Raw genomic sequence first — 20367 nt, 5'->3', positions numbered from 1 at the left:
TTCCAACAGGAATTAATAGACACTAGAAAACCAGTCTGCATGTAAACAGGAAGCACGTTTTGTATCAAAATAATTTTTGACAGAGAGTTTCAATAATTTGTGTACATTTCACATAAAAATGAGGCCGCTCACAGAAGAAGAAACAAGAACATTCTTTGAAAAGCTTTCTAAGTAGTGAGTAAATTTTTGTTCCTAATGACAGTTATTATTTTAACATCAATTTCGTTTGCAATACTATTTCGCGAGAGTAAACACAGGCAGCAGTATGATGTATCATAAATTTGCCCGGCAACCCCCCCCCCCCCCCCCGGAGCTTACCTCAGGGGTTCCAGGTTTTTAAATGTACACCTATTGTGTTTGGTTTGACTTTTCAACAACGAATATTGACACAATTACACAGTTTGAAAAAATACCCCTCGTATAGGTATTATTTATACACAAGGTATGAAACGCACTATATGTCTAATGCTGAAAGATTGTGGTACACTGGACAAGACCGAGCATTCTGTCGACAAAAAATGGCAGCAAAACACAGACATGTAGCGAGAAAGTCGAAGTTAATTGAATATTTAAGTTATTAACCAGATTGGAGATCGATAAGTTGTGTAATCACGTTGCTTTTAATGTCTTTTAGTGAATCCAGTTGCATGAGGTCGGCAACTTTGGTTTGACTTTTCAACAACAAATATTGACATAAACACACATTTTGAAAAAATGTCCTTCGTATAGGTATTATATATGCACAAGGTATGAAACGCACTATATGCCTACTGCTGAAAGATTGTGGAACACAGGACTTGACCGTTTTCATCAAGAACACACATGTTTCCATGCAGTTGCCAAACTAATGCAACTGGATTTGTTAAAAGACATTAAAAGCAACATGTTTACACAACTTACAGATCTACTGTTTGGCTAATAACTTAAATGTTCAATGAACTTCGACTTTCTCGCTACATGTAACTCAGTGTTTTGTCCACACATTTTAATTTTATATTTATTTGGTTGGTTGTTCTAATAGCCCAGCATTGCATCTGTTTGCAAATGATATGGCGTTTTACAACTGAGCATTCGGTTGACAAAATATGGCAGCGAAACACAGATTTGCCCAAAATCAGATAAAAAACCCTGAACACAAATATAACATATATATATCCCAAATTGGCAAATAAAAACAATGTATGTAAATGTTTCTTAAAAAAAATGTGTAAGTTTTTGAAAGGGAAAATGCACAGCATTCCGAATTTGTAAATATCTATTTCTAGAATCTTACGCACATGCATTAAGCCCAGTTTTCTCAGAACAAGACACAATTATTCACCTGAATGTTTTGTTTTCAGTATTGGAGATAACATAAAGTTATTGCTGGATCGGCCAGATGGATCATACTGCTTTCGATTGCACAAAGATCGAGTATATTATGTCAGGTAAAAAACAAAATTTGAGCCTTGTTCTGTGAAAACTGGGCTTAATGCATGTGCCTGAAGTGTCATCCCAGATTAGCCTGTGCAGTCTGCACAGGCTAATCAGGGATGACACTTTCCGCCTAATCTTGATTTTCGGTAAGAAGGGACTTCCTTGAAACTAAAAATACCATAAAAGCGGAATGTGTCATCCCTGATTATCCTGTGCGCACTGCACAGGCTAATCTGGGACAACACTTTACACACATGCATTAAGCCCAGTTTTCTCAGAACATGACTCATGTGATTATTGTAAAAAAAAGCAACACAATGTGATATAGAATATACTCAGAAGCTGTCTTCTTTGTGACCATCTGTCCTTATGTCAACGAGATTTTTGTGTCTTGCTTAACTTAAAATGTATCCATCATCATGTAAACTGGAGCTTCGACTTGGATGTTTTGAACATAACCAGAGTTATGGTCCATCTTATAGCATTAAATAAAAAAAAACAACATAACCCTTTCCCACTTAGAGGCAAAGTCAAATGTACAAACAGCATAAAACCAGTAGTAATTCACAGTCTTTCAGGTTTTATGTTGGTTGCTTCTCATCACTATCTAAGGGTTGGAAATGAAACCTTAAAAACTTGAACCTAGTAAGAAAGGTCTTTAAAAACATTTTGCTCTCTAAGGGACTACAAATGCGTGAAAATACGTACTTAAGTGATAAAGGGATAAGTCATAATGAATTGGTGCTAGAGGGCTGAAACTTTACTGCTCCCTTGAGGGATGGCTCAAGCTCAGCTGTTGTTATCGCCTTATTGCATCATAGGTTTTAGGTTATTAACTCTCATTTGATCCAACTTTGATGAAGCTTTGTCAAAATGTTTATCTTTACAATATCTAGGCTGAGGTGGAATCTGATTCATGTATGTTAAAAAACAAGGCCACAATGTAAGAATAAGCTTGTTACCACTCTGGAAGCCACATGTATGACATAATCCTGATAAGCTTTGTCCCAATATTATAATTTACGATTTTAGGTCAAATTCCAATCAGGGTCACATGTGTCCTAAAACTGGGTCACTAGGTCAACACTGAAAAAAAGGTTTACTACTCTTATTTAAGACGTTATTGAAACTTGGTCATAATGTTCATCTTGACAAAACCTAGTCTGAATTCCAATCTGAATCATGTGCTTCCAAAAACTAGGTCACCATGTCAAATCTTAGAACAATCTTTTTACCATTCTGTATACCACATGTATTTCTTAATCTTTATGGAACTTGGGCAGGATGTTTATTTTCTTAGTACCCAGACTAAGTTAGAATTAGGGTCATGTGTGTTCTTTAACAAGGTCACTATTTGAGTCGTGTTCTGAGAAAACCGGGCATAATGCATGTGCGTAGTGTTGTCCCAAATTAGCCTGTGCAGTGCGCACAGGCTAATCAGGGACGACACTTTCCCTTTTTATGACATTTTTCGTTTAAATGAAGTCTATTATTAGTACAAAACCAATTTAGACGAAAAGTGTCATCCCTGATCATCCTGTGCGGACTGCACAGGCTAATCTGGGACGGCACTTTACACACATGCATTATGCCCAGTTTTATCAGAACGCGACTCATTTAAATCTTAGAAAAAAACCTTGTTATCACTGTTGAGGACCATTTATGACTCAATCTTGACAAAAATTGGTCAGAATGTTAACCTTTATCATACCTGTAACTAGGCAAAGTTTGAATCTGTGTCACATAATTATTAGAAAAACATCATCTGGTCAAATGTTAGAAAGATAGTAACCATTTGAAATGCCACATTTATAACTCAATATTGATGACATTTTGTCAATGTGTGTATTTAGGCAATATCTAAGCCAAGCCTGATTTTGCATCAGTCCCAAAACTAGATCACCATGTCAAATCTTAGAAAGCCTTGTTAACTGTTTTAATCTTGATGATACTTGGTCAGAATAGTAATCTATATATATAGGCCAAGATTGATTCTTTGTCATGTGGGTCCTAATATATATAGGCCAAGATTGATTCACCTGAAAAGTATAATTTTTTCCCCTTTTGGGGGGGAAATTTCCACCTTAAAAAAAAAAATATATTTTTATTTTTATTTTTTTTTAATAGAAAGATGTGTCTCATGATTATTATATCTCAATTCTATTTCAATTTAATCTTTTCAAACATACTCAATTATGAAAAATGCAATGAATATAGTGCAAACATGTACACATGTAATAATGAGAGAGTAAGTAAAAAAAATCCCCCAAAAAGGAAAAGGCGCAAAAATTCCCCCTTCTAAGGGCTGCAGACTCCTTCCCCCAAAGTAGTGTGAGGGCGCTGGTCATGTGGGTCCTAAAACTAGTTCACCTAGAAAAACCTTGTCACTCCTAAGTAGGGGAAATGTACGACTCAATATTGAGTCATAATTTTACTTTTGACAATACCTAGGCCACATCATATATGTCAAGGGTTTTCCTGCTATTTAAAAAGGGCCATAAATCGGACCTGATCCCAAGCCAAAATTGTAAAAAATATCTTATTTCCAATATATATATTTATTTTTTTTCATCAAAGTTTCTAATGATTATCAAATCTCAATTTTAATCTCAATGTACCTATAATTGATATGATTTTTGTTTTCCTTACTTGAATGATTATAAAGACTTCTATTAGATTTTCCCAAATTTGCCATTTTATTGATTTAAACAGTCCCACTTTGACCAGACTCCTTTTCCAAAAATGGCTAGGAAAATCCGTATTGCGATAGACACCTTTATACTCTTAAGATGCCCGTTATATCACTTTAAACAATATTAGTTTACCAAGACCACAGGTGAGCGCTTCACTGCCATTATGGCCCTCTTGTAAGCATATTGGCTTCTTGCAATTCTATCTTATCAAGTGGGGTCAACAACTTTCATAAGGTCAGTTGAACTTGGGTGAGCGTCAGGGCCATGATCATTCATGGTCCTTTTGTTATACCCACCAAAGGCAAAAGGATTTAGTTTTGGGGTTTTCCGTCCCTGGGCTTTTTTCCTTGGCCCCCCCCCCCCCATTTTGTGAAAAAATGAGTTGGGAACTGCTTAAAATTGTGAAGAAATGAGTAGCAAACTTTCTAAAATTGTGAAAATTTGAGTCTTGAACTTCCCAAAATAATGAAAAACGACCATTCTCACAGAAGGAAAAAGGCCCTGCGTCTGTCTCTCCGTCGCAGACTTTTTAGGGCTATATCACAATAAACTATAAAAGATGTCAACATGAAACTTCATAGGTGTATAGATATTAATGAGAAGAAGGGGGTGGATATCAATTCAACAAATTTGCTTGTTTGACTTGTTTTGTGTGGCATAACTCAAAAAGCTTAAATCTTATAAACATAATGACGAGCATCTCCTTATTTTGATTCTGTTTCTTTCCACATTACTTGTAGTTGAGTTTTCAGACAAAAGAGGAATGTGGGTAAATGTGTGTCATACAAAAATATGTCTCTTTTATATAAGTCCCACCTGTTAAAGTATTATCTTAATTTGATTGCTTTTTTTCCTTCTTTAGCAAGGGCCTTACATAGCCTTCCCAAAGAGAAAGGCTCCCTCTCCTAAGACAATTTCTGTACAATTATCAAATGTTTCCAAAATTTTAAGCTTGCATTTGTGAATGGCTTCCCCTTTTGTCAGTTTTGTTGATATTTTTTTCCCCAAGAGGGAAGGCCAGGCTGTTTCCCCAAATAAAAAAAGCCCTGCTTTTTTTCATCTTTACTGTTTTTCAGGGAAGAGTTAATGAAGAGAGCAGAAAGTTTTGCAAGACCAAATTTGATCAGCTTTGGCACATGCTTTGGGAAATTCACAAAATCCAAGAAATTTAGGCTTCATGTTACTGCGTTAGATTACATGGCACCTTATGCAAAGGTAAGTTAGGATAAAGACTAGAAAACAAGAGAAATTATTGCAATACATACAGAAGCTCAAGAGTTAAACTATTTATAAAAAAAAGCTGCACTTTAACCCAGCCAATAAATTCTTCAATGAGGGATAGTAATCAAACACTGACCTCCTGGTTCTAATGCAGCATCTCTACTGCATAGTTTGACAATGTAGCACATATTAAGCAATATTGTGTAACAGGAACTCTAATTGACTACTTTTAAGCCATGTCTATTTTTAGCTCACCAGAGCACATACGTGCTCATGGTGAGCTTTTGTGATCGCCTTTTGTCGGTCGTGCATCGTCCGTCGTCAACATTTGCCTTGTGAACACTCCAGAGGCCACATTTATTGTCTGATCTTCATAAAACTTGGTCAGAACATTTGTCCCATTGATACCTTGACTGAGTTCAAAACTGGGTCATGCTGGGTCAAAAACTAGGTGAACACTGTAGAAGTCACATTTGATGCCCAATCTTCATGTAACTTTGTCAAAATGTTAGTCTAAATGATATGTTGGTTGAGTTTAAAAATGGTTCCGGTCCCTTGAAAAACATGGCCGCCAGGGTGCGGGGCAGTATTCCTTATATGGCTATAGAGAAACCTTGTGAACACTCTAGAAGTCACAATGTTTGCCCAATCATCATGAAACTTGGTCAAAACATTGGTTTAATTGATATCTCGGACGAGTTCGAAAATGGTCCAGATTGGTGAAAAAACATGGCCGCCAGTGGGCGGGGAATTTTTCTCTATATGTATATAGTGAAAACATGTGAACACTCTAGAAGTCACATTTTTGGCCCAGTATTCATGAAATTTGGTCAGAACATTTGTTTCCTTGATATGAGAGTTGAGTTCAATAATGGATCTGGTCAGTTGAAAAACATGGCTGCCGGGGGGTGGGGCAGTTTTCCTAATTTGGCTATAGAGAAACCTTGTTAACACTCTAGAAGTCACAATTTTTGCCCAATCATCATGAAAGTTGGTCAAAACATTGGTTTTATTGGTAACATGGACGAGTTGGAAAATGGTCCAGATCGGTGAAAAAACATGGCCGCCAGTGGGCGGGGCATTTTTCTCTACATGTATATGTATATAGTGAAAACATGTGAACACTCTAGAAGTCACATTTTTTTCCCAATTTTCATGAAATTTGGTCAGAACATTTGTTTTCTTGATATGAGAGTTGAGTTCAAAAATGGTTCCAGTCAGTTGAAAAACATGGCTGCCGGCGGGTGGGGCAGTTTTCCTTATTTGGCTATAGAGAAACCTTGTAAACACTCTAGAAGTCACAATTTTTGCCAAATCATCATGAATGTTGGTCAAAACATTGGTTTTATTGATATCTCGGAAGAGTTGGAAAATAGTCCAGGTTGGTGAAAAAACATGGCCGCCAGTGGGCGGGGCATTTTTCTCTATATGTTTATAGTGAAAACATGTGAACACTCTAGAAGTCACATTTTTGGCCCAGTTTTCATGAAATTTGGTCAGAACATTTGTTTCCTTGATATGAGAGTTGAGTTTGAAAATGGTTCCGGTCTGTTGAAAAACATGGCTGCCCGGGGTAGGGGCAGTTTTCCTTATTTGGCTATAGAGAAACCTTGTAAACACTCTAGAAGTCACAATTTTTGCCAAATCATCATGAAAAATGGTCAAATATTGGTTTTATTGATAACATGGACGAGTTGGAAAATGGTCCAGATCGGTGAAAAAACATGGCCGCCAGTGGGCGGGACATTTTTCTCTATATGTTTATAGTGAAAACATGTGAACACTCTAGAAGTCACATTTTTTGCCCAATTTTCATGAAATTTGGTCAGAACATTTGTTTTCTTGATATGAGAGTTGAGTTCGAAAATGGTTCCGGTCAGTTGAATAACATGGCTGCCGGAGGGGGGGGGGGGGGCAGTTTTCCTTATTTGGCTATATAGAAATCTTGTGAACACTCTAGAAGTCACAATTTTTGCCCAATCATCATGAAAGTTGGTCAAAACAATGGTTTTACATGTATATATAACTTGGCAAGTTGGAAAATGGTCCAGATCGGTGAAAAAACATGGCCGCCAGTGGGCGGGGCATTTTTCTCTATATGTATAAAGTGAAAACATGTGAACACTCTAGAAGTCACATTTTTTGCCCAATTTTCTTGAAATTTGGTCAGAACATTTGTTTCCTTGATATGAGAGTTGAGTTCGAAAATGGTTCCGGTCAGTTGAATAACATGGCAGCCGGGGGGGGGGGGCAGTTTTCTTATATTTATATAGTAAAAAAAGCTTGTGAACACTCTAGAAGTCACAATTTTTGCCCAATCATAATTAAACTTGGTACAAAGATTGGTTTTATATATATCACGTAATTAATGCCATAATTATTGCCCTTAGATTGTCCAAATTTTCATTATATTATACAAAATCCTTGTAAACACTCTAGAGGTCACAATTTTGTTTCAGATTTTATTAATCTTGGTCATAATATTTATTTTTGTAAGCAAAGTTTGATGTTTGGTAAGGGAGGGTCAACTCAAAATATAGGTCACCAGGTCAAATCTTACAAAAACAAAAACACTCCATATGCCAGAGTTTTGGTTCAATACTGATGAAACTTGACCAGGATCTTTGTCTGGACAATATCTAGGTCAAGTTTGACGTTTGGTACAGATTGAATGAACCAACACCTCTCAGGTGAGCGAATTAAGGCCATCTTGGCCCTCTTGTTTAGGATTATACAATGTATAAAGGGATTTGCATCCATCCTTAATTAAACTTTATTTGGTGAGGGATATCAATTCAACAAATTTGCTTGTTGTTTATGGTTTTGCATTTAATTAGTTTTATTATTCAGCAGTAAGCTTTTTATTTGTCAATATTAATACAAAGCCACAATTGGTAAACTCAGGCATTATATAACAACACACTGGCCAAAACAAGTAATTGTTGATAAACAGTGTTACTGGTTCTACTAAGTTTGTCAATTAGTATAATTAACTTAACATGACATAACCAATTAAATCGCAAAACTATGTTTCCTTTTGCATATCTGGTTACACAAATGTTTCAGTACAAGATATGGTTAAAGTCGAGTGCAGAGCAACAATTTTTGTACGGACACCATGTAATGAAGTCTGGCTTGGGCAGAATTACAGAGAACACACCTCAGTATCAGGGAGTCATTGTCTACAGCATGGGTGATGTCCCATTGGTAAGAGTTTTGCAATTGTGACTGTTAACATCATGTATAACAAGGATACAGAACAGAACATAATAGTTTTTTTCTACGTAAGCATATAGTATATGCTTACGTAGAATTTTTATCCCCCGCCAGAGGCGGAGGGATATTGTTTTGGCGTTGTCCGTCCGTCCGGCACTTTTGTGTCCGGAGCCATATCTTGGAAGTGCTTTGGCGGATTTCATTGAAACTTCGTATGAGTATTTATATCTATAAGAGGATGATGCACGCCAAATGGCATTGTACACCATATGTTAAAAACAGAGTTATGGCCCTTTGTATTTTGAAAAAATGCTTTTTACTATAGGCACTTTTGTGGCCGGAGCCATATCTTGGAAGTGCTTTGGCGGATTTCATTGAAACTTGGTATGGTTATATATATGCATAAGAGGATGATGCACGCCAAATGGCATTGTACACCATCTGTTAAAAACAGAGTAATGGCCCCTTTGTATCTTGAAAAAATGCTTCTTACTATAGGCACTTTTGTGTCCGGAGCCATATCTTGGAAGTGCTTTGGCAGATTTCATTGAAACTTGGTATGAGTATATATATGCATAAGAGGATGATGCACGCCAAATGGCATTGTATACCATGTGTTAAAAACAGAGTTATGGCCCTTTGTATCTTGAAAAAAATGCTTTTTACTATAGGCACTTTTGTGTCCGGAGCCATATCTTAGAAGTGCTTTGGCGGATTTCATTGAAACTTGGTATGAGTATATATCCCCCGCCAGAGGCGGAGGGATATTGTTTTGGCGTTGTCCGGCTGTCCGTCCGGCTGTCCGTTAGTCACTTTTGTGTCCGGAGCCATATCTTGGAAGTGCTTTGGCGTATTTCATTGAAACTTCGTATGAGTATATATATGCATAAGAGGATGATTCACGCCAAATGGCATTGTACACCATCTGTTAAAACCAGAGTTATGGCCCTTTGTATCTTGAAAAAATGCTTTTTACTATAGGCACTTTTGTGTCCGGAGCCATATTTTGGAAGTTCTTTGGCGGATTTAATTAAAACTTGGTATGAGTATATATCCCCCGCCAGAGGCGGAGGGATATTGTGTTTGCGTTGTCCGGCTGTCCATCCGTCCGTCACTTTTGTGTCCGGAGCCATATCTTGGAAGTGCTTTGTAGGATTTCATTGAAACTTGGTCTTAGTTTTGAGTTATTGTCCTCCGTCCGTCCATCTGTCAGTATGTTCATCCGTCCGATTTGCACCCATCCTCAAACAAAACATTTGTTGCGGGGGATATCAATTCTACGAATTTGCTTGTTTTATTATGTTCTGTTCTGTTATACAGTTGTATACAGGTAATCGTTATACACATACATATGAAATTACAGCATGTTTTATGCGAAGAAAGTTCGATTTTAAAAAGAATGAAATACAACACGTCACATGAATGAGGTTAATATATATAATGACCACATTATGTCGAAACATCAAAACTCGCCATAACGAGTTGTGAGCCAAACAGGCTTGTACTTTAAAATGACCGAGCCCAGTCAAGGACTCAATTGCTCGAATTAAAACACTAAATTGTAGTTTGTAAAAAACATATATTTGACTGACAGTAATCATATACTACATGTACGCTTATTGATTAATTGCAACAAAATTAATTCAAGTGTTTGTTAAATGTTATTCATAAAAACAAATTAACCAGCAAATTCAGACAAGTGGGGGGTGCTAATCTACATATATCACTGTGATATTTATTACATGCAATGAACATATTAATCCTTTGCCCCGTAAGAAGCAAAGTAAAAATGGCTTTTGCAACCAGCATAAAACCATAACAGCTTGCTAGTAACTTGCAGTCTTTTCAGGTTTTATGCTGTTTTCTGCTCATCAGTAACTAAGCGTTGGAAATGAAGCTTTTGAAACTTAAATTTAGTAAAAAAAGGTATTTAATTCAATTTAACTTTCTATGAGACTACAAATGTGTCAAAAAATGTATCTTAGAAGTAAAAGGTTAAGTAACCTCTTTTTAGCTCACCTGAGCACAACATGGTGAGCTTTTGTGATCGCTTTTTGTCTGTCGTGCATCGTCTGTCGTCAACATTTTGCCCTGTGAACACTTTAGAGGCCACATTTATTGTCTGATCTTCATGAAATTCGGTCAGAACATTTGTCCCATTGATACCTCGACTTAGTTCGAAACTGGGTCATGCTGGGTCAAAAACTAGGTCACTAGGTAAAAAAAAAGAAAAACCTTGTGAACACTGTAGAAGTCACATTTGATGCCCAATCTTCATGTAACTTTGTCAAAACGTTTGTTTAAATAATATGTTGGTTGAGTTCAAAAATGGTTCAGGTCTGTTGAAAAACATGGCTGCCAGGGGGCGGGGCAGTATTCCTTATATGGCTATAGAGAAACCTTGTGAACACTCTAGAAGTCACAATTTTTGCCCAATCATCATGAAACTTGGTCAAAACATTGGTTTCATTGATATCTCAGACGAGTTCGAAAATGGTCCAGATTGGTGAAAAAACATTGCCGCCAGTGGGCGGGGCAGTTTTCCTTATATGGCTATAGTAAAACCTTGTTAACACTCTATAGGCCACATTTATTGTCCAATCTTCATGAAATTTGGTTGGAAGATTGGTCTCAATGATATCTTGGATGAGTTCGAAAATGGTTACGTTTGCTTGAAAAACATGGCTGCCAAGGGGCAGGGCATTTTTCCTTATATGGCTATATATGGCTATAGTAAAACCTTGTGAACACTCTAGAGGCCACATTTATTGTCCAATCTTCATGAAATTTGGTCAGAAGATTGGTGTCAATGATATCTTGGGTGAGTTCGAAAATGGTTACGTTTGCTTGAAAAACATGGCTGCCAAGGGGCGGGGCATTTTTCCTGATATGTCTATATTGGTTATAGTAAAATCTTGTTAACAGTCTATAGGCCAAATTTATTGTCCGATCTTTATGAAACTAGGTCAGAAGATTCACCCCAATAATATCTTGGACGAGTTCAAAAATGATGCTGGTTGGTTGAAAAACATGGCTGCCAAGGGGCGGGGCATTTTTCCTTATATGGCTATACAGGGCTTTTCATCCTTATATAACAGAGGCCGATATTCGGCTCCTTCCCAATTCTAAAAAGCCTTATTTTTTCCCAACTCTGGCTGAAAGACTTCCCAAAAAAAACGATTGAAATTCCCCTGAAAATCAAAAAAATAAACACAGCGGATAGTGTTTTGTAGCCAAGTTACTATTCGGTATAGTTTTACTGGTCTTGTAGATGATTGTAATTTCATTGAAAGCTTCCACGAGCGATAAACAAAGATGAAGGTTTATTTTGCGTAATTGTTGTCTGGTATCGATTTTTTTGCTACCAGTTCAGTTCAGGTATTTCCCCACTACCGCTAAGCCGAATTTTAATTGTATTTGTGTACCAGTCTAGAACAGAATATTGCGTAGTACGGGTTTTATTGTCGGTTTTTTCACGAGGGCCGCAAGGGAGGTCACCAGTGTCATCGCTGAATTTTCAGTTTGAAAAATTGGGAGCTTCTAGTTGACAAGTTTAAAAATGCAAAACAAAGGGAAATGGCTTTGTGAAGTTCTGAATTGTGTGACTGTGACAGAGTCTGTCATAACGAAAAAAGAGATAACTTTTAGTTTACTGTTCAAAAACTGCTGTTACCTGTTGAAAAGTTTATCTGTTTGAAAATATAGCTGGCCAATCTTTGAAAAGAACATTTCCAGGTCATTAATTCATAACAAAAATAAAGTTCAAACCATTATTGTGACTGTTTAAAATTGATTAAATGATTTACCTGTGATGAAATGCTTTAAAAGTTTTTTTCCCAAAATGGCCATTTATCGCGCTTAAATTTCCCAATTTGCAAGGCTAGGGCTTCTTCCCAATTTCCAGATGAAAAGCCCTGCTATAGTAAAACCTTGTTAACACTCTAGAGGTCACTTTTATTTTCCGATCTTTATGAAACTTGGTCAGAAGATTTGTCCTAATGATATCTTGGATGAGTATGAAAATGGTTTCGGTTGCTTAAAAAACATGGCCACTAGGGGGCGGGGCATTTTTCCTAATATGGCTAGTGTATATCATTCTTTAGTAAAACCTTGTTAACACTCTAGAGGCCACATTTATTGTCGGATCATCATGAAACTTGGTCAGATGATTTGTCCCAATTAATCTTGGATGAGTTCGAAAATGGTTCCGGTTGGTGGAAAAACATGGCTGCCAAGGGGGCGTGGCATTTTTAGCTCCACTGGCCAGAGGCCAGCGGGGCTTATGTCATGGTCCTGTGTAGTGGTGAGTTGATCAATTAGATCGTCGACGCGTCATCAACGAATTGCTGCTGGAGTGCCGATGACGATGAAAATTTAGAGTTGACGATAAGTTGACGATTTTTTTTACCGCACGGATCATTCAATATATTATTTTTGTTTGGAAAAGTTTAAATCTTTAAAAATATACTTTAAGCACTCAGCCCCTAGCATATTCAGCTCCATTTTTTGACAATAATAATAGTGCAGTGAAACCACAACAGTAAGGTTCAATATTTCAGCGTACATAAATAACAACTTTCAATGTTTTCAATGAGCTACAAGTACAAGTACAACGAACGCAGACAGCAAAATTAATTCCAAATCATGAAGGATTTACACATTACAAATGCAATTCCTAATGGCAATAAGTAAGTTTTCAATCCTTATTGTCTTTCTGAGTTGTATCAAAAACAACGGTAGTGGATCAAGTGTGGCTGAAATGTTATCATGGTTATTCAGGTAAATTTTACATAAGTTCGCAACCTGTCAAATTGTGTTCCTGACTCTGCCCCCGGGGTCACAATAATGAAAATTTGCTCATATAAGGCCTATTTTGTGAAAACTTTCAAAATCTTCTCGTCCATAATCATTGGGCCTAGGGCGATCAAATTTGGTATGTAGAGACATCTAATAGTCCTCTACCAAATTTCTTTAAATTATGCCCCTGGGGTCAAATTTGACCCTGCCCCGGGGGTCACAAAATTGAACATTTGCTTATATAAGGCCTATTTTGTGAAAACTTTCAAAATCTTCTCGTCCGTAACCATTGGGCCTAGGGCTATCAAATTTGGTATGTAGAGACATCTAATAGTCCTCTACCAAATTTTTTCAAATTATTGACCCTGCCCCGGGGGTCATAAAATTGAACATATGCTAATAAGGTCTATTTTGTGCAAACTTTTAAAATCTTCTCGTCCATAACCATTGGGCCTAGGGCTACCAAATTTGGTATGTAGGGACATCTAATAGTCCTCTACCAAATTTCTTCAAATTATGCCCCTGGGGTCAAATTTGACCCTGCCCCGGAGGTCACAAAATTGAACATTTTGTGGAAACTTTCAAAATCTCGTCCATAACCATGGGCTTAGGTCCATCAAATTTGGTATGTAGAGACATCTAATAGTCCTCTACCAAATTTTTTCAAATTATGCCCCTTTGGTCAAAATTGACCCTGCCCCGTGGGTCACAAAATTGAACATATGCTTATATAAGGCCTATTTTGTGAAAACTTTCAAAATCTCCTTATCCATAACCATTAGGCCTAGGGCTATCAAATTTAGTATCAGCGATTTTCCTTGTCCAATTGGGAAAAGTACCGGTACCGGTCCAATTGGGAAAAATTGAGTTGTGAAAACCTCAAAATTGGGAAAAATTGAGTCTTGAAATCCTTAAATTGGGAAATTCGCTTCGTGAAGTTTGGGTCTTATTGAATACATCATACAGTTCATACTTAATTGAACATACCATTAAAATAATCATTTGCAGGCATGCCTCAATGACCATTAAGTAATAAAGTTGATATAAATAACAAAATATTTTAAAGAAAACACAAAATCAATTACTAGTTGTTTTAATCTCTTGTAAAGCAATGTCTCTGTCTTTATTTTTTTTTTGAAAATTTCAACAATCTTTGATGTTTGATCATCTATCAGTTGCTGGCATCCTTCTCTGCACAGCATCATTAGTGCTGTCAATGTGTCCTGTGATAGACGGTTCCGATTGGTCGCGCAAACATTGTTCATTAGACTGAACACCCTTTCCACAGAGGCAAGGTTACAAACCTACGTAAAACAGTACGCTGGCTGCCTGACAAAAGAACCGGAAACAGTAACAACTCTATTGATTGCACGCGCTGAATAATAAAACCCGAAATTAATCGAGCGCGTGGTTACACACAACTATACGATTTTCTTTGTGCGCTCACCGAAAGTTGGGTTTTGTTACGAAACTTTCAATCGTTTTGAGAAAAAATTCGGACGCCGATTTGGGATTTTTTCAGATGCCGATTGGGAATTTGGGAATTTTCGCTCGATTGGGAAAGTACCGTTTACCGGTACTTTATAAAGAAGGAGGAAAATCGCTGAGTATGTAGAGACATCTAATAGTCCTCTACCAAATTTCTTCAAATTATGCCCCTTGGGTCAAATTTGACCCTGCCCCGGGGGTCACAAAATTGAACAAATGCTTATATAAGGCCTATTTCATGAAAACTTTCAAAAACTTCTTGTCAATAACCATTGGGCCTAGGTCTATCAAATTTGGTATGTAGACACATCTAATAGTCCTCTACCAAATTTTTTCAAATTATGACCCTGGGGTCAAATTTGACCCTGCCCCGGGGGTCACAAAATTGAACATATGCTTATATAAGGCCTATTTTGTGAAAACTTTCAAAATTTTCTTGTCCATAACCATTGGGCATAGGGCTATCAAATTTGGTATGTAGAGACATCTAATAGTCCTCTACCAAATTTCTTCCAATTATGCCCCTGGGGTCAAATTTGACCCTGCCCCGGGGGGTCACAAAATTAAACATATGCTAGATATAAGGCCTATTTTGTGAAAACTTTCAAAATCTTCTCGCCCATAACCATTGGGCCTAGGGCTATCAAATTTGGTATGTAGAGACATCTAATAGTCCTCTACCAAGTTTGTTCAAATTATGCCCCTTGGGTCAAATTTGACCCTGCCCCGGGGGTCACAAAATTGAACATATGCTTATATAAGGCCTATTTTGTGAAAACCTTCAAAATCTTCTCGTCCATAACCATTGGGCCTAGGGCTAATAAATTTAGAATGTAGAGACATCTTATAGTCCTCTACCAAATTTCCTCAAATTATGCCCCTGGGGTCAAATTTGACCCTGCTCCGGGGTCACAAAATTGATCATATGCTTATATAGGGTCTATTTTGTGAAAACTTTTCAAATCTTTCTGTCCATAACCATTGGGCCTAGGGCTACCAAATTTGGTATGTAGTGACATCTTATAGTCCTCTACCAAGTTTTTTCAAATTATGCCCCTGGGGTCAAGTTTGACCCTGCCCCGAGGGTCACAAAATTGAACATATGCTTATATAAGGCCTACTTTGTGAAAACTTTAAAAATATTCTTGTCCATAACTGTATGGCATAGGGCTACCAAATTGGTATGTAGTGACTTGTAATAGTTCTCTTCTTAGTTTGTTCAAATTATGCCCCTGGGGTCAAATTTGATACTGCCTCAGGGGTCACAAAATTGAATACTAGTATATGCTTATAAAGGTCTTATTTTTGAAAACTTTCAAAATCTTCTTGTCCATAAACGTTGGGGGAAGGGCTACCAAATTTGGTATGTGGTGACATCTTATAGTCCTCTACCAAGTTTGTTCAAATTATGCCCCTTTGGTCAAGTTTGACCGTGCCCAGAGGGTCACAAAATTGAACATATGCTTATATAAGGCCTATTGTGGGAAAACTTTCAAAAATCTTCTTGTCCATAACTGTATGGCATAAGGCTACCAAATTTGGTATATATTGACATGTAATAGTTCTCTTCTTAGTTTGTTCAAATTATGCCCCTTCGGTCAAATTTGAAACTGCCCCGGGGGTCACAAAATTGAAGATATGCTTATAAAGAGCTTATTTTGTGAAAACTTTAAAAACTTCTTTTCCAAAACCATTGGGTCTAGGGCTACCAAATTTGGTATGTAGTGACATCTTATAGTTCTCTACCAAGTTTGTTCAAATTATGCCCCTGGGGTCAAATTTGACCCTGCCCCGAGGGTCACAAAATAGAACATACCATTATATAAGGCCTATTTTATGAAAACTTTAAAAATCGTCTTGTCCATAAACATTGGGCCTAGGTCTACCAAAATGATATGTAGTGTAATCTTATAGTTCTCTACCAAGTTTGTTCAAATTATGCCCCTGGGGTCAAATTTGACCCTGCCCCAGGGGATCAAAAACTTGAACATATGCTTCTATAAGGCCTATTTTGTGAAAACTTCAAAAATCTTTCTGTCCATAACCATCCAGCCTAGGGCTATCAAATTTGGTATGTAGTGACATCTTATAGTCCTCTACCAAAAATGTTCAAGTTCTATCCCTGGGGTCAAATTTGAACCTTTCCCGGGGGTCACAAAATTGAACATATGCTTATATATTGCCTATTTTGTGAAAACTTAAAAAAAAATCTTGTCCATAACCGTTTGGCCTAGGGCTACACAATTTGGTATGCAGTGACATTGTATAGTCCTCCACTTAGTTTGTTCAAATTATGCCCTTGGAGTCAAATTTGACCCTGCCCTGGGGGCCACAAAATCGATTATATGTTTATATAGTGCCTATTTTGTGAAAACTTTAAAAATTCTCTTGTCCTTAACCATAAGGCATAGGGCTACCAAATTTGGTATGTTATGACATCTAACAGTTCTCTACCAAGTTTGTTCAAATTATGCCCCTGGGGTCAAATTTGACCCTACCCGGGGGGTCACAAAACTGAACATAAGCTTATATGGGGCCTTTTTTGTGAAAACTTTAAAAATCTTCTTTTCCATAGCTATTAGGCCTAGGGCTGCCAAATTTGGTATGTAGTGACATCTAATAAATCTCTACCAAATTGTTCAAATAATGCCTCTGGGGTCAACTTTGACCCTGCCCTGGGGGGTCACAAAATTGAATAAGCGCTTATAAAGCGCCTATTTTGTGAAATCTTTAAAAATCTTCTTGTTGAAAACCATTCAGACTATGGCTACCAAATTTGGTATGCAGTAACATCTTATAGTCTTTACCAAGTTTGTTCAAATTATGCCCTTTGGGTCAAATTTGACCCTGACCTGCGGGTCACAAAATTGAACATTATATACGCTTATATCTTGCTTATTTTGTGAAAACTTTAAAAATATTCTTGTCCTTAACTCAGGACCTAGGGTTACCATATTTTGTATGTACATGTAGTGAGATATAGTAGTCCTCTACAAAGTTTGCTCAAATTATGCCCCTGGGGTTAAATTTGGCCAAGACCAGGGGGTCACAAAAGTGTACATGCGCTTAAATAGGGCCTATATTTAAGTATTTGCACATGCAGAGAATATTTGTTTTCAGCCTTTTTTCAGCAGTGGAGCGATGCAGGACCATCATGGCCCTCTTGTTCCTTATATAGCTATAGTTTAACCTTGTTAACACTCTAGAAGCCATATTCATTGTATGATCATCATGAAACTTTGTCAGATGGTTTGTCCAAATTATATTTTTGACAAGTTCGAAAGTGGTTCCAGTTGCTTGAAAAACATGGCCACCAGTGGGCGGGGCATTTTTCCTTATATGGACTTATGAATCTTCATGAAACTTTGTCAGTATATTTGTTTAAATGATATCTTGGATGTGTATGAAAATGGTTCTGGTCTGTTGAAAAACGTGACTGCCAGGGTGTTTACTAGTCATGAAAGTTGGTAAAAACATATTGTTCTAATGATATCTTGGGCTGCACAGAACAGGTCAGTTCCTTTCAATCTCATGTGCGCGACTTTGGGCCTTTCAGGCCCTCTTGTTTTAGAGCATGTACTCTTACTACATGATGCATGTACTCACTGTTTCAGGGGTTTGGGGTTGTAGCTAAGTCCACTTACTACATGATGCATGTACTCACTGTTTCATGGGTTTGGGGATGCAGCCAAATCCACTTACTACATGATGCATGTACTCACTGTTTCAGGGGTTTGGGGTTGCAGCCAAGTCCACTTACTACATGATGCATGTACTCACTGTTTCAGGGATTTGGGGTTGCAGCCAAGTCCACTTACTACATGATGCATGTACTCACTGTTTCAGGGGTTTGGGGTTGCAGCCAAGTCCACTTACTACATGATGCATGTACTCACTGTTTCAGGGGTTTGGGGTTGCAGCCAAGTCTACCCAAGAGTGTAGGCATACAGATCCTATGACACTGGTGTGTTTCCATCAGGCTGATATTGGAGAATATATACGCAGTGAGGCCGACTTGACATGAGTAGAATTGCAGACTGGGAACATTTTGAAGTCTTTATTATGGATTGATCTTTATAGACATGGTTAAGTTTTGTTTTAGTTGATCTTGTTTGTCTTGGTGGATGAACAGTGGCTACAGGACATAAGCATTTTTACTTTGATGCTGATACATGTATTGAGATCAATGCAAAACCTGGTAGACATGTCATGACAGAAGCTGTGTCAGAACGTATGAAAAAATGTATAACTCACCATATGCCCATGATCATTTTGATTGTGTGTGTAAATTGGACTTTTTTAACATTAATTGAGGATTGGATTTATGCGATATGTTCTTTAAAACAATAAATATTTGTATGCATTAAATGTAAAGGTTTTTTAAGAACTTAATTTTGTTGTTGTTGGTAGGGACTAGGGGGCACTTAATTTCCAGGTTTTTGTATTTCATTAAAATAAAATTGTCTAGAAATAAATTGGCTATTCTGATACTCTATGTGGTGTGGTTTATTGATGGTCAAACAGGATGCCACACAGCAGAAAGTGTCCCCTATTATTGACCAGTCAGTTATGCAAATATGGCGCATAACTGTGGAAAACGGGGCCCAAACAAAAAGTGTCTATTTACGAAAATGTATGTCCAACAAATAATATTATTTTGTACAGTAATTGAAATGACTTGGGCTGTGTTGTTTTTTTCTACAATAAGATATTTAAAACCTAGTTATTATAATAATTTTTTACATTAAAGGAAGTCTCAGCATTTGAATATTTGTAGAGTAGAATATGTTAAATATGTCAACGAATTATAAATAATTAATTTGATTACCTGTGAAACAAAAACCAACCCTTATTGCAAGCATTTTAGAAGAAAAAAACATTATCTGTTGTATACTCATACTGTTCTTGACTGAATACAAAAACAGTCATTGTCATTGTTATATGTTTTTATGCCTCCAGTAGGGTGGCATAAAGCATTTGAACTGTCCGTCCATCCGAAAACTTTAACATTGGCCATAACTTTTGCAATATTGAAGATTGCAACTGGATATTTTGGCATGCATGTGTATCTAATGGAGCTGCACATTTTGAGTGGTGAATGGTCAAGGTCATACTTCAAGGTCAAAGGTTAAAAAAACAATTCCAAGGGAAGTAACAAGCTTTAAAGGGAGATAATTTCTATTTATCATTTGACAGGTACAGATCATTTTTACAAGGGAAGTAATATTTTGTATTAAATACCCTTTAACAAATATTACTTCCCTTGTAAAAATTATCTTTACCTGCCAAATTATAAAGTTTTTTTTTAATAAATCAAAGCGGCGCAGTAGGAGGCATTGTGTTTCTGACGAACACATCTCTCGTTCAACATTTATCAGATATGAAATCTATGTACATAATGTGCATGATTTGCCTCTGCATACATGCACAACAAATGAAATGTAATAAATTGTCATACACGAATTTGTTATCTTGGTGTTCAAGTTTCTGTCATGAATACATTTAAGTAACTAAGAATCATCATGCCAGAACAGTT

General features: G+C 37.0%; 1 protein-coding gene across 2 annotated transcripts; it reads left to right on the top strand.

Moving 5' to 3' along the window:
* The first annotated feature begins 9 nt into the window (after nt 1-9).
* Nucleotides 10-20294, top strand: LOC127841826 (60S ribosome subunit biogenesis protein NIP7 homolog). 2 transcript variants are annotated; one of them, XM_052370947.1, is made up of 5 exons: nt 10-174; nt 1341-1427; nt 5186-5324; nt 8397-8537; nt 18736-20294. In XM_052370947.1, exons 1-5 carry the CDS (start codon nt 119-121, stop codon nt 18853-18855), a joined length of 543 nt encoding a protein of 180 aa, XP_052226907.1. In that variant the 5' UTR covers nt 10-118; the 3' UTR covers nt 18856-20294. The 2 variants fall into 2 exon arrangements, with proteins under 2 accessions (XP_052226907.1, XP_052226908.1); XM_052370948.1 differs by having other exon boundaries at nt 18678-20294.
* The last annotated feature ends 73 nt before the right edge of the window (nt 20295-20367 follow it).

The sequence above is a fragment of the Dreissena polymorpha genome, chromosome 8 (assembly GCF_020536995.1).
Source record: "Dreissena polymorpha isolate Duluth1 chromosome 8, UMN_Dpol_1.0, whole genome shotgun sequence".
NCBI lineage: Eukaryota > Metazoa > Mollusca > Bivalvia > Myida > Dreissenidae > Dreissena > Dreissena polymorpha.
Note: the sequence above shows the minus strand (reverse complement) of the source record. Positions and strands in the feature narration are given on the sequence as shown.

Excerpts from the sequence above, each read along its gene's own strand:
- LOC127841826 (XM_052370947.1), top strand. The coding sequence starts at position 119 with ATGAGGCCGCTCACAGAAGAAGAAACAAGAACATTCTTTGAAAAGCTT. Across the intron at positions 175-1,340 it reads TTTGAAAAGCTTTCTAAGTA|TATTGGAGATAACATAAAGT; the intron begins GTGAGTAAATTT and ends TTTTGTTTTCAG. Across the intron at positions 1,428-5,185 it reads GATCGAGTATATTATGTCAG|GGAAGAGTTAATGAAGAGAG; the intron begins GTAAAAAACAAA and ends ACTGTTTTTCAG.